Source organism: Anas platyrhynchos, chromosome 7 (assembly GCF_047663525.1).
Source record: "Anas platyrhynchos isolate ZD024472 breed Pekin duck chromosome 7, IASCAAS_PekinDuck_T2T, whole genome shotgun sequence".
Taxonomy (NCBI): Eukaryota; Metazoa; Chordata; class Aves; order Anseriformes; family Anatidae; genus Anas; species Anas platyrhynchos.
The window spans coordinates 18,073,255-18,088,080 of record NC_092593.1 but is presented as its reverse complement, the minus strand read 5'-3'; the positions used below and the strand labels follow the sequence as shown (position 1 = coordinate 18,088,080).

Genomic DNA, 14,826 nt, shown 5'->3' with positions numbered 1-14,826 from the left:
TTTTTCTTCTTTGCATAAATTTCTCCCACCCTGTCTTGGCTGCTTTAGTCCACTTCAGTCTCACACCAGATGTCTCCTTGCCCTTCTGTTTTCTAATTCATCCTTATTCTGGTTAATTTAATGCTCAGCTTTCCTAAAATCTCACATTTTCTTCAGTGATCTTGTAACAGTCCGTCTTGGGTTCCCCCAAAACTTACAGCTCCTCCCATGGCATTTGGTCTTTTTCCCAAGATCTTCCGCAAACCACTCCTCTTCTGCTTTCTACCGAAGTCTGAAGGAGGCCATCTGCCTCCCCAGTCACCTTTTTATGCCAGAAGTTGTAGCATGACCAAATGCTTCTTAGCTTTGAGCAACAGGGACTGCACTGAGCTGCTACATTCTTGGGAAACTTTTTGCTCAAGGTGACAGGATTACTACTAGCTACTGTAAGTACAGAGGTACTGCATGTGGCTCTGTGATCCTTAACAAATGTTCTAACTGCTGCTGTTACTCTTGCTTCAGCATGTTATATCCTGGGAACTATCATGTGACCACTGAGTTCACATTTTCCAATGACTTGCTGATACTATAATGAAGATTGCAAGTAGAGGAAATGCCTGTAGATGTCTACGTGGTATTTAGGAGGAGATAAGGCTGCCTTCTTTGGCTGTTGCATATATTTTCAAAGGGTCGAGTTGTTACCCTTTGCCAGCACTAGTGCACACAATCACATTGCTGCATGTCTGACTGCCTGCTTTAATTTTGCATTGCTCATTAAACAAAAAACTGTTAGAAAATATAGCTCTTCATGAATTTTACATGAATGTACAGTATAATGATCCATTTGCACTGTGAGCAAAAAGCCATTTCAACTTTTTTCCTTTTTTTAGTGGTTTTGTAACAGAAAACCAGCTTCCACATAAAATTCAGTATATATCCTGGTCACCCGTTGGACACAAATTGGTCAGTAAAGATAACAAAGCTCTAGAATCATTTTGCTTTATGGGACTAGAAGACTTTCATTTGCCTTTGGTTATTGCTTTGTCAAGCCATATTTTTGAGAAGCCCATGTGTACCAACCTTGGTTGAACAAGAACGATAAAGATGGTTTTAACTTGCTAAATATTAACATGTCTGTGTTTCAATAAAAGAATACATGTTTCTCAACTACAATGTTGGCTAGTTTTAGTTGACTAGTTAGTCTCTTATCAAGCATTGACCAACATAATATAGGATTAAATTCAGTTTCAAAGCCTGAAAAATGATGTGCTTTCCTTTGACACCATACAATATTATTAGTTTAATTTGGAGATTTAAAGATCCCATATTTAAATCTCTTCTCAAATTTTTATTGTAGGAAACATCTATCAGATTCTAAGTATTACAAAAATGTTCCCATATTTTTTGAATAACTACTTGATAGTATTTTAAAATAATTTTAAATTGCCTAAAGAATATAGCTACAAGTTTGTGTATGTTAGTTATTCTTGGTTCCAAAGTATCAGCCCAAGTTGGTGGTTTCAGAACTAGTTGCCCAGTATTGACTAAATATTTGTGCTTGAAATTACATTTAAACATCATATTAATTTCAGAAAACTCACAAGAAAATACACAAAATATGAATGGAAAATGTATTAGGAAAATATATTTTTTTATTTTTTTTGGGGGGGGGGAGGGGTAAGGAAGGAGTATTATGTCTCTCTATTAAATGAAATACTGCTATTTCCTTTGTCGAGAATTCTGAAAACAAAACACAGTGATAATATTTTACTGATAAAGTACTTATAGTCTGTAATGATTTTATGCAATTCCCCTTATATTGTTTCTCAAGAGTTTTAGGAGTTTTATTATTCATTCAAATAATCAAATAGTTAAAGTGTTACACTTTTGTTGCTAACTAGTGTTTATAGCTTCAAGACAAATAATTTTCTAAGAAAATCATGTTTCTGATTCAGTTTCTTAACCACAAATCCCTTCATTTGGTTTAAATGTAGAGATATGCAAGGGCTGCAAGCACTTCTTGCAAGAACTCTTAGTGACTAAAAAAAAAAAAAAAAAAAAAGCCCGAACCAGCCCAAACAGATTAATCTTTTTCTCATCTTACATCACACAGGCCTTTTGACAGATTTAGAAAAGTTTGATTGTTTTCTTCTGAGTCTTTTTGAATTTGTTTTTTTCTTCTGATTTGGTGGCACCAGAAGGAAAAGTCACAAGGATACTTTGTCTACCTGAGGGTAGACACAGCAACCTGAATGAGTTTCAGAGATTTTATTTTCATGCTTTTCCATACCAAAGCTAGCCACAGAATTCTCTGAAGTTTATTAAGATCAAGGGATTTGTTCAGGATTTATTCTGGCATATTTGAACATAGAATTTTTTCTGTAATGTAAACTTTATTTACAGAAGTACTTACTCTTGTGCAATTTGCAAAGGCTTTTAATGTAGAGTTACTAACATAAATATTTATTATTTTGTATTCACTGATTATGTCTTCTTGTTGGTATAATTAGTAGTGTTGACTGCAAAATCTTTGACCCAGACAACAACTCCTGTTGTTGGTGCATGAACTCATAAGAAATATATTCTTGTCTTTAGGCATATGTTTATCAGAATAATATATATTTGAAACAAAGTCCAAGAGAGGCACCAATTAAATTAACTGGTGATGGAAAAGAGAATGAAATATTTAATGGGATTCCAGATTGGGTCTATGAAGGTAAGTACATCTCAAAGGGCAACAACTAACATGTTGAGTGTTTTGTCTGAATTGTTCAATTTTCTAGATCCATTCTACACCATCTGTGATGATGCACTGTTTCTAGAGCCCGAAGGATTACTTACTTTCCTCTGTTTTCTGCCATGTTAGGATTGCTAGGAACTGGCAATGACTTCTTATTTTGGGGAAAGGGAAGATGAGAAGGGAATCACATATATTGAAACTGTTTTAAGTAGGTGTATACAAATCACTACCTCCTTTTACAAAGCAGCCAAGGAGCATTCAGAAACTGAAGTTTACAAATGCAAATTAGAAGATTTTTTTTCTTTCACATATAACATATTTCATACATTTCACATATTTATTTCATATAATTAGTCCCTATCTATGACATGTTTTCTTGTTTTTATCCATGTCCTCACTGCACGTATAAGCACTGCTCATGCGCTCCTAAGAAAGGTCTTCCAAAGGTTGGAGGCAGCATGAGATAAAATGTTGAATAATGATACTGAAAGTATATGTAGTAAGCGATGGAAATTGGCATAATGAATTGATTACGGAGTTAACCTGCCTGTAAACAGTGAGAGAGGAGAACTGGGGTACAAGCAAGCTGTGAAGAGGTTTGTAGAACAGAAGGAACATGATTTGCTTAATGCTATTAAAAAAAAAGGAGAATTAGTGAGGCTGAGTCAGTCATTGTTTAGAGCCATAGAGGAGTGTGAGGCACTGGCAGAGAGACAGGATTAGATCTTGGCTTGGAAGGGAGAAGAATCTAGGGAGTTACAGAGAAAGAGAGAGATGTGGAAATTTATACACAATGGAACTTTGTAGATGAATGTGTTTGCAGATGAGATTATCCCAGTGTACGGAGAGCTATTCCCAAAACAAAAGCTGAAGAAGGGGTGAGATGGATTTTCCAAAGGATTCAATTTATTATAATAGTAAATAAATACCTGTGGGATTTACCAAAATGAGAGCACTTGGAAGTGTGTGCCATGGCTTTATTTTAAAGTAAACTATTATCATCTTTAAGAGTACACGTAGCTATACAAACTAGAAATACATTTTCTGCCAGTGACTGAATTTTGCATTCATACTGTATGACCAAAATCCTGGTCTTTATTTACTGAAACTATATCAGAACTTTACAAATTAGGAATTCTGCTGCATACGTGGTGACTGGGCATTAAGCTTTAATTGAAGATTTAATGTTGGCTCATTATTTGGCATGTCAGTACATCCAAAAAAAGAAAAAAAAAATGTAAAACCCAACTGAGTCAAATGGGATTTGTGTGCACTTATTGGGAGTTCTCTACGCCTTTCTTTGAAATGCATTGCAAAATCTTGATGCAGGATTGGATCTTGTTATTTGTTTAGTAGAAGTCTTTCTATATGTCTAGGTTGAAAAGAGTAAAATGATGTAATAGATCAGAAGATACATTACACTGATAAGCAATTGAGTGATTTTTTTTCCCTCAGAGGAAATGCTAGCAACAAAATATGCAATGTGGTGGTCTCCGAGTGGAAGGTATTTAGCATACGTACAATTTAATGATTCCGACATACCAGTTATTGAATATTCATATTTTGGTGAGGACCAGTATCCCAGAAAAATAATTATCCCATACCCAAAGGTATGTTTCTTATTCTTTTGACATATTTCCTGAGATGTGATAACTGTAACATTAACTATGCTTTAAAAGTATTTGTATCTAAATGGTTAAATCCATTGTGGCCTAAATTAATGAAAAAAAAAAAAAAAAAAAAGTTGGGATAAGCTCTGAAAAGGTATGGCCATGCTCAATAATGTAGTAAAATAAACAGAATTCCTCATGTAAGTAAAAAACATGTGCAAAAGTACATTTGTATGGCCAAGCCGTACTTTTTCTAATTCAGTTTACTTTTTGTGATGTGTTAACTACATAGTTTGTTATTTTACATTGCAGTACCTCAATTATGAGATGTTGCTTATTTTGCAAAATAAAGGCTATGACAGCTTCAGTCTATTTACATACTTCATCGTACATTTTGATCTCAAGGGGTCTGAAGATATTAAAAACTACCTGTTTTCAGGTGCCACACCTACAGCAAGAAGATTTGGGTTTTGTACTGTACTGCAGAGATACACACTGCAAATACAGCACAGGTTCCCATAAGCAGTATGTTTTCAGTATAGAAATGCACTGAATTTGGCTGTTCAAAAGGGTTTTTTCTTTATTTATAAAATGATGCAAAGTTAAATAAAGTTCTACGTGTAGAGTCTACTCTGAGATCTTAAAAAGTCATATTTGTACTGTTGTACTCAAATGAATAAATATTTTGTAACTTATCCCTACAAAAAGTGTTGTAATTTTCCTAGATCTGATTTTTTCAGAGCCTGATTTGAATAATGTCATGCATTTTCTTTCAAGGCTGGTGCTAAAAATCCTACTGTTAAAGTGTTTATTGTAGACACTACTAACACTGAAGCATTTGGTCCTAAAGAGGTCCCAGTTCCTGCAGCAATAGCATCAAGGTAGTGTGCCCTCAAATAAGTCTTCAATTTTTTTTTTAAATTAGGTTTTGTTTTTTAATTTTTATTTTAAATGCTTAAAATTCTGAATTATTTTCTAACAATGTAGTACCCTCTGAATTGTTTTCCAACAATGTAGTACCCTATCAGTCTCTTAATTGGAGATTGGTCAGAAGCTAACTAGAAATGTTGTATTTTGTATACCCGTATATGTATTGTTACAACGGACAAAACACATCTCTAAGAGAATAGAAGTTTTGTTTTTGTGTTCCACAGATCAAAATGGGGGTTACAGTCTGTAGCAATGCTTCTATATTTTTGTTCTTTAATGACCACTCTTTTTCTCTTTCTTTTATTTTTTAGTGATCATTATTTTACTTGGCTTACTTGGGTAACAGATAGTCGAGTCTGTGTGCAATGGCTAAAGAGAATCCAGAATTTTTCAGTCTTAGCTATTTGTGACTTCAAAGAACATTCAAATACTTGGGACTGTCCAGAGGTAATAAAGTTGGAAATATACATTGCTGGAATTAACATTTGCTAATCTCCATTGTATTATCCTGTTTTAACACCTACTCATCATACACAGGTTGCTCTGGCTTACTCACAGAAGTATGTAATATTTCCCTCATTTTTTTAAGAAAATAATTATGTTGCTGCCATAGTTGTTTTTTCCAGTGTTTGATCACACTCTTTTAGATAATAGTGATACGTTTTTCAATGTTTTAAATGCTGGCTGAGAAGTGAGAAAAAAATTAACTGCATCAGCAAAAAATATCACCAAAATATATTTTTTGTGAGGTTAAGTGACAATCAAAGCAAGAAAAACAACAAGAATGGTATTGACCAGGTTTCAAAACTGTTTAGTTCCTTCTTGCTTCTTCATTTTCAAAAGTGGAACCATTTAGGATACTCATTGTTTTTTGTTTGATTGTTTGTTTTTTTGTTTTTTATTGTATTATAGCATGTAGAAATTTCATGCTAAGTCTAACTGAATTGTGTCCTTTATGATTAATGCTAAATTAGTTGAAATAGCATGTAGATTAAAAGTAAGGCAAGTTTGTAAGAAGGAAACATTGTCCTGTTTTATTAAGTCATACAGCTGGAGAAAGCAGACAAGTTTTCAGGAATACCTTTTTTCAGATCTAAAAAGAAAACTTCCTACTAAATGCAACAGTAACTCCACATTTTATTTAAACACCTCATACTATTAATAAGACAATTTGGAGGGAAAACCTTGCTCTGTTGAGGAGAGGCATGAGTTCATATGGCCTAGCTATCTATCCCCATACATAGATAGTTATAGGTGTAACACACAGAGGCTTTTCTGGGAAAAAAAAAAAAAAAAGTTCTTAGAAAGACCTTCTAAAGCTTGAAGACTGTACATGCTGACCAATATATATCCCATGGATCCTGAAGGAAGGAAGGTGTAACACTGAATTTCAGTAACTAGTACAGAGATCTCCTTTATTGTCTCTTAGCATTGATGCCGTTTGCATATCTAGTTTTTAGAGGTTATGTTACAGAGCACCTATAAGAATTAGTGTTAGGCCAAAACCTTGAACTAATGGGAAATAAAAAGCAATACTTATAACAGTCTTTTGTATAAATGATAGGTTGTAAATTCAGAGTTCATTAACACAGTCTTTCCAAGCTGAAAATACTTATTCCTCTGTGATATGGTAATTGTTACAAATTTTAAAGGAAGGTAAAGTCCTGTTCTTTCAAAAATGTTACTACTGAATTAATTTTCCACAGAGAAATAGCCTCAGTTTATAAGGATAAAATATATATTTACTGCAGCATTTTATGTGTTCCCTAAGTCATTCCTTGTATTTACAAGTACATTGACACTGAATCTCACCTCATGAGAATAACTCACCGCATGTAAATAACTCAATGTTCTAATGTACATTAAAAAAGACAAGGGATCTGGGATTCTACCACAATCCACCAAAGTACTTTAACGCAAACATAACTTTAAGCAAGTAAGCAGTTTTATTTATTCAGAAGGTCTATCTATGTGTTTAAAATTAAGCATGTGCTTAATTGCTTTGCTGGAACCAGACCAGAACAATTAACATCTTGCAGGACTGTGTTCATGATCCTTGTTTGATTGCATTTCTCCATGAAACCTTATTTATGGAGTCACTACTGACGTTTCTATAATTCTATATTTATCCAGTGATACAATGCTTTTATCACATTAAAGTTTGCACAAATGGCCAATTGAAGGAGTGTGAACAGATGGGAGTGCTGCATTAGCTCTATTTGCCGTTAGAAAGTATATCTCTGTGCGTTTCCTTCAGCAAAAATAGTTCTCTCGTTGATTTCAGTTAAATTGAGACTGTAATGTACAATAAATGTGCTAGGATTTATGTACTTGAAAATAATAACAAAATATAATCTACAAGATGTTCCTGAAGTGTTGATTCATCAAAAATATTCATTTCAAGTCAAGTGTTCAAGTCTTGCTTACATGAATAAACCACAGGAGCCAGTGTGACTTCATTGGAACTATTCCTATAACTATAAACTAGGCATGTAACTGGAATTTACTATAAATATGCAAAATCTCTAAATTCTACAAATGCTTTAATAACAGAAAAATCCCATAGAGGTCATGGGACTACTCATGTGAGAGAAGTTAAATATATTCTTAATGTACTATGTCATCGGGATCTGAGCCTTAATTTAAAGGAGGGTAAATAAATCTGTGATGCAGATATAAAACAATATTTCCCATTTTTCTTACATTGATAAGAAATAAAATCCAACTGCTAAGTTAATAGCTCAGTGGAGCACTTGTGAAGTACTGAATGGTATTCTAAGGGGCAATATCTGCATCTTGCACTCAAATCACTTTGCATGGACTGAGTTGAAAGGAAAAAGTGAGATTCTGAATGTTAATTAACTACATTGAGAATAACGAATACAAAACATATTATTTAGAAAGCAGATTTTCCAAACTTATTTTAAACTGTGAAGAAATATTTTATTAAATAAAAAAATATAAAGAGAAGCTTGCAAGATAACAAAAGAAATATATTTATAGAAGGGAAAACTGATGAATATTAAATCACTTCCCCCATTCAACATGGTCTCTTCAGTGAAAAAGCCATAGGAAAATATTGAAAATGCATTAGAAAATCTGTAAGTAAAAAAATAAATAAAAATATAAAAGCATCTCTAGGGAGGAGACACTGATCCATTTATGCTCAGTATAACTCTAAAAATCAGTTCTAAGAATGTTTCAAGGAGTTAGTACCTACTTAATTTATATTCATAGTCTCAGGATATGATAATCTGCTTGATTTTTGGTACCTATGTTATTTTTGTCAATCCTTAATTCTTCTAAATACCTTTTTGTAAGATTTTTTACAATGTTGAAAATTGGGCCTTTAAATGCCCCTTAAGAAACACAACAAAACGGACAAGCCCAAATGTATTTGTACTATACTTAGTTCAATTTATTTTTCATCATGTGGGTATTAAGTACGTTGAAATATAAATATCTATTTTGCCTGACTTAGTAAGACTGTTGATGTGACTGTAAGTCTCTGCTGTTTCAATACAGTATAGAACTTCAGACAGATAAAACCAGAATGCTGTTGGGAGGTTGCACCAAATTCTGATGCCTATTATCTTGGTGCAAATCCAGAATTACTTATTAGATAAAAAAAGTATCTTGGATCAATATAGGTATTAAAATAAAAGAAATCATAATTTGGTCCAAAAGAGTGACCTGTTTTCAGAGGGTGAGAAGCAAAATGTTTTCTCATTGTTCACCAGAATTCTCAACTGGCCAAAGGAAATGGTAATCAACAAGCTTTTTAGCATTGTAGTTGTCTAGGTGTGAATTTTAAAGGTTATATACCAATGTATTTAGCTTGTACTTGTAAGGTTTTTAAGGTTTACATTTAAAAGTAGACTTTAAAACCTAATAGTCATATTATCCACTGTTATAAATCAACATCACTACTTTGAAATGAATATGTCAAACCAACTGAAAATCTTACCCAGATTATGATTATTATTATGGCTGAAGTTATTTTGGTTGTTTTCCATCAAAAAATCATGAGATCAAGTATTATTTCTTGCTTCAGTGAAACTGTTTCATAAGGTTAAAACAATCACTTTATATCCTATTTAGCTCTGATGATAGAGCTAAATATATTTTTTAAAATACTAATATTTTAACTAACATAATGATATTAATGCAGGAATATTGTTTACTTCAGACAGTCTTCAAGTGCCTGAATCATCGTAGCAAGTATTCTAGAGTTCTCTTTTACAGGAGGTTGCAGACTTTTTGTTTGAAGATTTTTAATTCTACATTAACCCAATCTTCTTAAAGACTGTACATTTGATTTTGTTTTTCAGAGTCAACAGCACATAGAAGAGAGTCAAACAGGATGGGCAGGCGGAGTAGGTTTTGTTTTTGTTCTCTTCTGATTTAATGAAAACTTACAGCTTTCTGCATCTTCACAGTGGTGTTTTGAAGCATCAAACACTATTCAAAGTCACACAATGCTACTGCCTCAAACCTGTTGCACTGTACGGCTGAGACTTTTTATGCTGTTAGGCATAGTAGCTGGCTACCAACTTTCTGAGTATAAAAACCTTTGTTTTCTACCTTTCTTTGCAACTGATCAGATGCTATACTGAAGGGAGGGAAGCCAAGAACAGAGAGTGATTCATAATGCAAAGTAATTCTTAGAAATATCTGGGTGGGGACAAAGCAATAATGTAAAAAACCTCTGATTTGCTAGGGCAAGAGATAAGATTAGTCATACCATAGCATTTTAAGAATAGAAACTGTTCATTCAGAACACAGCTTTAGTGCCATGTGCTGTTCATCTTAAGCTAGAGAAGAACTTTCAAGGTAAAACACCCCTCTTACAAGTGTAGTTGATGCTTCTTTGCAGTTAGCCTTAAGCAAAAGAAATTTTCTCTACCCAATATCTTTTATCCTAGAAGAGCCATGACACCTTTCTTTGGGAGCTTGCAATAAAAACCAAGCTGCAAGGAAATTGTAAGAGCATGAGATCAGTATTCACATTCATATATTCTTGCAATTAATATGTGTGCATATGCTTATGTTACTCCTCAGGCAGGTGAAGTTACTAGAATTAAGTATGGGGAACCTCATGCTGTGTTTGATTATACTGCAGTAGACTTAAATGAGACCTTCAATTTTCAGTACACTATCCTTTAAGAGGTGTGTTTTTATTTGAAGTAAAGATTACGCATTCGGTAGGATTAGTGCCTTGGTCCCTTTCTGTTTTTCATCTCTGCTCTTGAGGTTGTGATGAAGGGTTTTTATTAGAACTAATAAAATTGCACATATGCATAAATTCCTGTTCAGCCTGTATGGGATTTCAAAGATTAGAAATATTAGAAGGAGGGTCCAGAACAATTTAGCTTGTGGTCACAAGTTCTAGTTGATCTTGGGTTAATATTATTCAAAAGTCACATCTAATTGGGAATGTTTGGTGTTTGAAGTGCTTGCAGGTCATTATTCTGTGTTCATATTTTGAAAATAAAACTTACAGTTGCAGTAGCTGGATGACAATCTTAATAAAGAGGTGATGGTTTGAAAGAAAGCTAAAGTTGAATGGTCTTACCTGGGATAATCGGTTCTTACCCATTAGTATGGTAAAGATTAGATATCCATTTTGCTTAGTGCTATTTCTGTTGAGTGAATCAGCCAAACTCAGTGGTCCACAGGACTTTCAGATTGGCACTGTTCATGAACATTAGCTTCATTCAGAAACATTATTTTTAAAATAACCTCTACATATTTTTAAATAAGTACATATCATACAGATTATGCAAAATATTCCAGTTATAAATAAAGAGCTTGTATTTGTGTGGTATTTCAGGTATCTATATTATCAATTTAAGAAATCTGACATGATATAGTGTAAATTGAATGTAACCATTGAAAGAGAGTCTTGTTAGTTTAATATGTAGACTATAACCTGCTAAACAGTTTGGACTTTCTTTCTTTTGTCTCACCTACCGTGTTTCTTTGTTCCAGTTCTTTGTATCTACACCATATTTTACATCAGACAGCAGTTCATACTACAAAATTTTTAGTGACAAAAATGGTTATAAGCATATTCATTACATCAATGGCTCTGTGGTAAGTCAAGCAAAGTGGTCTACTTTACTGTGAATTTTTGAAATAATTCTGCTATATTCAGTAATTTATATATCTTGTTTTGCAGGAGAATGCAATCCAAATTACTAGTGGAGAATGGGAAGCAATATACATTTTCAGAGTAACAAATGATGCAATGTAAGTATCACACAGAAGAGTGTAGGTTGTGAGTATTGTCAGTACATGTAAGAATAATACTTAATCATTTGACACACAGCAGCCATTTGTCAACTCATTAAGTTATAACTAGCTAGTTACAATGTATCTCGTAACTGAATGCATCCACAACAAATTTGTATGCTCAATTTTGCAAACTTCTTTTACTTGTGGGAGATTCTTTTTAATTGCCCTCATTTTTTTTTTTGGTTATTGTCATCGGTCTTAGACGGTCATCATCAGTCTTAGATGGTCTTTTCTAGGGATATGTAAATTTAAGTATGTGGTTATCCCACATACAACTAGAAATTATTTTTATTTTGTTGAATATGAGCTGTGGTTTCTCATTCAGGTTACTATATATATAGATATATAATTGGAAGAGAGATTGAGTGATTAGCTCTTGCGAATTAAGATGGAACTCTTATTTATATGGTGTATTTGTCATCTAATGAGAGTCTGAGCAAAGATTTATTAAGATGAAAGGCATGTAAGCTTAACTCATTCTCTCATCTTATGCAGAAATCTCAAAAAGCATAAGTTAACTTCCAAGATATCTTTTTGTCTTGATACTGGTTCATAGTTCATCGGTTTATGGATTATTTACAAATTGTATACGAATTAATTTACAGTTTCTACTCAAGTAATGAATTTGAAGGCTATCCAGGAAGAAGAAATATTTACAAGTAAGTGCTATCAACGTTATCTTAATGATAATAGGTTAATAGGCAATGGGTGTGGATTTGTCAACAAAATAATTAATTTCCAAATAATTTAATTTCCAAATAATTTATTTAATTCCATTAAGTGTAATTTCATGAGCTATTCTAACTAAAACTTTACTTCACATTATATCTGGGAATTGAGGACAAGAACTATCTAAAGGGTTAATAAACTGTTAGGAAAAATATGCTAAAAAGGGAAAACATCTATTTTTAAAAGGAACTGTTTTGAAAGTAGAATGCCTGTGTTCCAGAACATGAAGCAGACTCATCTGATGTCAGTTGTAGCAAAATAAATAATTGCTTTATTTTATTTTTCCCCTAGACTCAGTATTGGAAGTAAACCTATCAGAAAACTGTGTATTACTTGTAATTTAAGGAAAGAGAGATGCCAATATTATACAGCAAGGTTCAGTGAACGTTCTAAGTATTATGCGTTGATCTGTTATGGTATGTATAGCATGTAAACAAACAAACAACCAGTTGTTCTGTTGGACATATCAGAAGCATAGATAATATTATTACAGCATACATAATAAATTACCACAAATGATGGCTAGATGAATCATAGAAATTTCACTGTAATCAGAAGAGATTTCCACATACTTTTTCATGTCCTAAAATCTTGGAAAAATGCTTCAAGAATATAAATATTTTCACACTTTTTTTTTTTACCACCCTCCCCCCCCAAAAAAATGCTTTTTAGAGTTAAAAACAAAATTTTGAAAGTCCTTCATGACACAAAACAAATATTAAGCTGACTCAACAAAGTCATTCTTGCAGCAGCAAGAGCAGGATTTTGTGAGAGACACCGATTTCCATAGAACATGATCAAAGTTAGCTATGAGAAATCACTACGATGAATTCTCAAATGGAAACAATTAAAACTTAGGTCAGCCTCAAAATGTTGAATATTTACTACCTGAGAAAAAATCTTAATAACATCTTTAAAAAAAAAAAAAATTAAAAGACTTTTTAAAATTTTGCTTTAAAAAAACTTTTAAATCTTTAAAAATCCTTAATAACAGAACTAAGAAAAATTTATCAAGATGTATGATTAGTGAAACCGCTTATAACACAGAAGTATGAGTGATGAGTTCATCCATTACTGTAATCAAAGAACAGTTAAGAAACAGTGTTCCCTAAAAAAGGGAAAAAAGCTGTCCAAAGTTTTCCTTTTGCGTACTTCATATAAAGCTTACTGTTCTTCTGCACTGAATCATCAGCTGAACAGTTCTTTGGTCCTCTGTTAAGCAGAGGACCAAATGTAGCTAATAACAACACCTTTCAATCATTCTTGTACAAAATAGTCAGTAAGGTCATCACCATATGAAAGCCAGTCACCTTCACAAATACAATTTGACATGTTCTCAGAAGAATGTTTCACATTGTTAGTTCTGCATTCACCTTATGTAATCACATCTAAGGTATTGACTAGATGTCACTTCTCTAAGGAGGAAGAGTTGGCTGATATGTTACTTCTATTATGTTTGTTAAATTATGTAGGTATATATGCAAGTCTACATACACACAGTACCTTATGTATTTTGTACAGCAGGGTCTAGTGGGTTTTGCAGCAGAGAAGATTCAGAATGGTAGAAGGTTGCATTCAACTCTTTAATTCCTGTCAGTTCCAATAGTAATGTAATGTACATTTTACCACCAAATTCTGGCTTCAAACTGTAAACAACCTTCTTTTCATTCTTATGACAGGTCCTGGGATTCCTATTTCCACTCTTTTTGAGAACCAGGGTGATAGAGGTACTGAAAATATCCTGCCTGTTTCTGGATGCTTGTTTTCTCATTTATCTTCACTATGCAAATCCCCTAATGCAATATTTAGGATTGTGAATAATAATAATAAATATCCTGAAGTCTATAAACGTTCTGTTTCATTTGGAAAATTAAGCTGAAAGTACAGCTTCTTTTTTTTTTTTTTTTTTTTTTTTTTATGTACAATATTCTTAATCCACCAATACTCTTGGAAAAATGCATATGCAAACAATACCCAGTGAATTCATAATATATAGCTCCGTGGTCTGTGCCGGAAAATAACTAAATTATAAATAGTGATTTTAAAATGATATAAAGTAAATTGGCTCCCAGGCAAGTATATATATATATATGTATATATATATATATGTATATGTATATGAAGCTGTCTAAGTTTGCAGCAATACATTAGTAAGAACAGTTATACAGTATGTCTAGTGTCTTTATGGACATACACTATACAGTAGATAAGCCAAGGGTTTGCCTCATCCCCTTAAGACATTGAGTTTTCCATGTTTGTCCAGAAACAAGGTAGTCACAAACATATATGGGCTTAACCATGCTGCCCAAGAGTCTCAGAAGTTAAACTTAAGATACTGTGGTAAGGAAGAGAGGAGACACAGAACTGGTTTTTGCATTCTGTGGTGAATTTTACATTTCCAGCTTCTGCCATATAAGAAAACTGGAGAAAGTTAGTTGCAGGAGAAAGGAGTTTCCTCCTAACGTCCAGAACTCTAATGCTCACAGGCAATATGTGATGATTAGTGTTGCAAAATGTATATTCTATAATAATCTAAGAAAT

General features: G+C 33.0%; 1 protein-coding gene across 3 annotated transcripts in view; it reads left to right on the top strand.

Annotated features, from left to right (window-relative positions):
• The window catches only part of LOC101799623 (prolyl endopeptidase FAP), a 38,469-nt gene that overhangs the window by 9,380 nt on the left and 14,263 nt on the right, over positions 1-14,826 (top strand). For all 3 annotated transcript variants that reach the window (XR_003498294.3, XM_027461202.3, XM_005026885.6), the window contains exons 7-17: positions 870-942; positions 2,575-2,695; positions 4,175-4,329; positions 5,107-5,210; positions 5,571-5,706; positions 9,591-9,635; positions 11,251-11,355; positions 11,441-11,511; positions 12,162-12,215; positions 12,577-12,701; positions 13,965-14,012. Coding sequence is in view for 2 of the 3 variants with exons in the window: in XM_027461202.3 (XP_027317003.1) it covers positions 870-942; positions 2,575-2,695; positions 4,175-4,329; positions 5,107-5,210; positions 5,571-5,706; positions 9,591-9,635; positions 11,251-11,355; positions 11,441-11,511; positions 12,162-12,215; positions 12,577-12,701; positions 13,965-14,012 (1,037 nt within the window). In the remaining variant the exon portion in view is untranslated. The remainder of the gene's footprint in view (positions 1-869; positions 943-2,574; positions 2,696-4,174; positions 4,330-5,106; positions 5,211-5,570; positions 5,707-9,590; positions 9,636-11,250; positions 11,356-11,440; positions 11,512-12,161; positions 12,216-12,576; positions 12,702-13,964; positions 14,013-14,826) is intronic.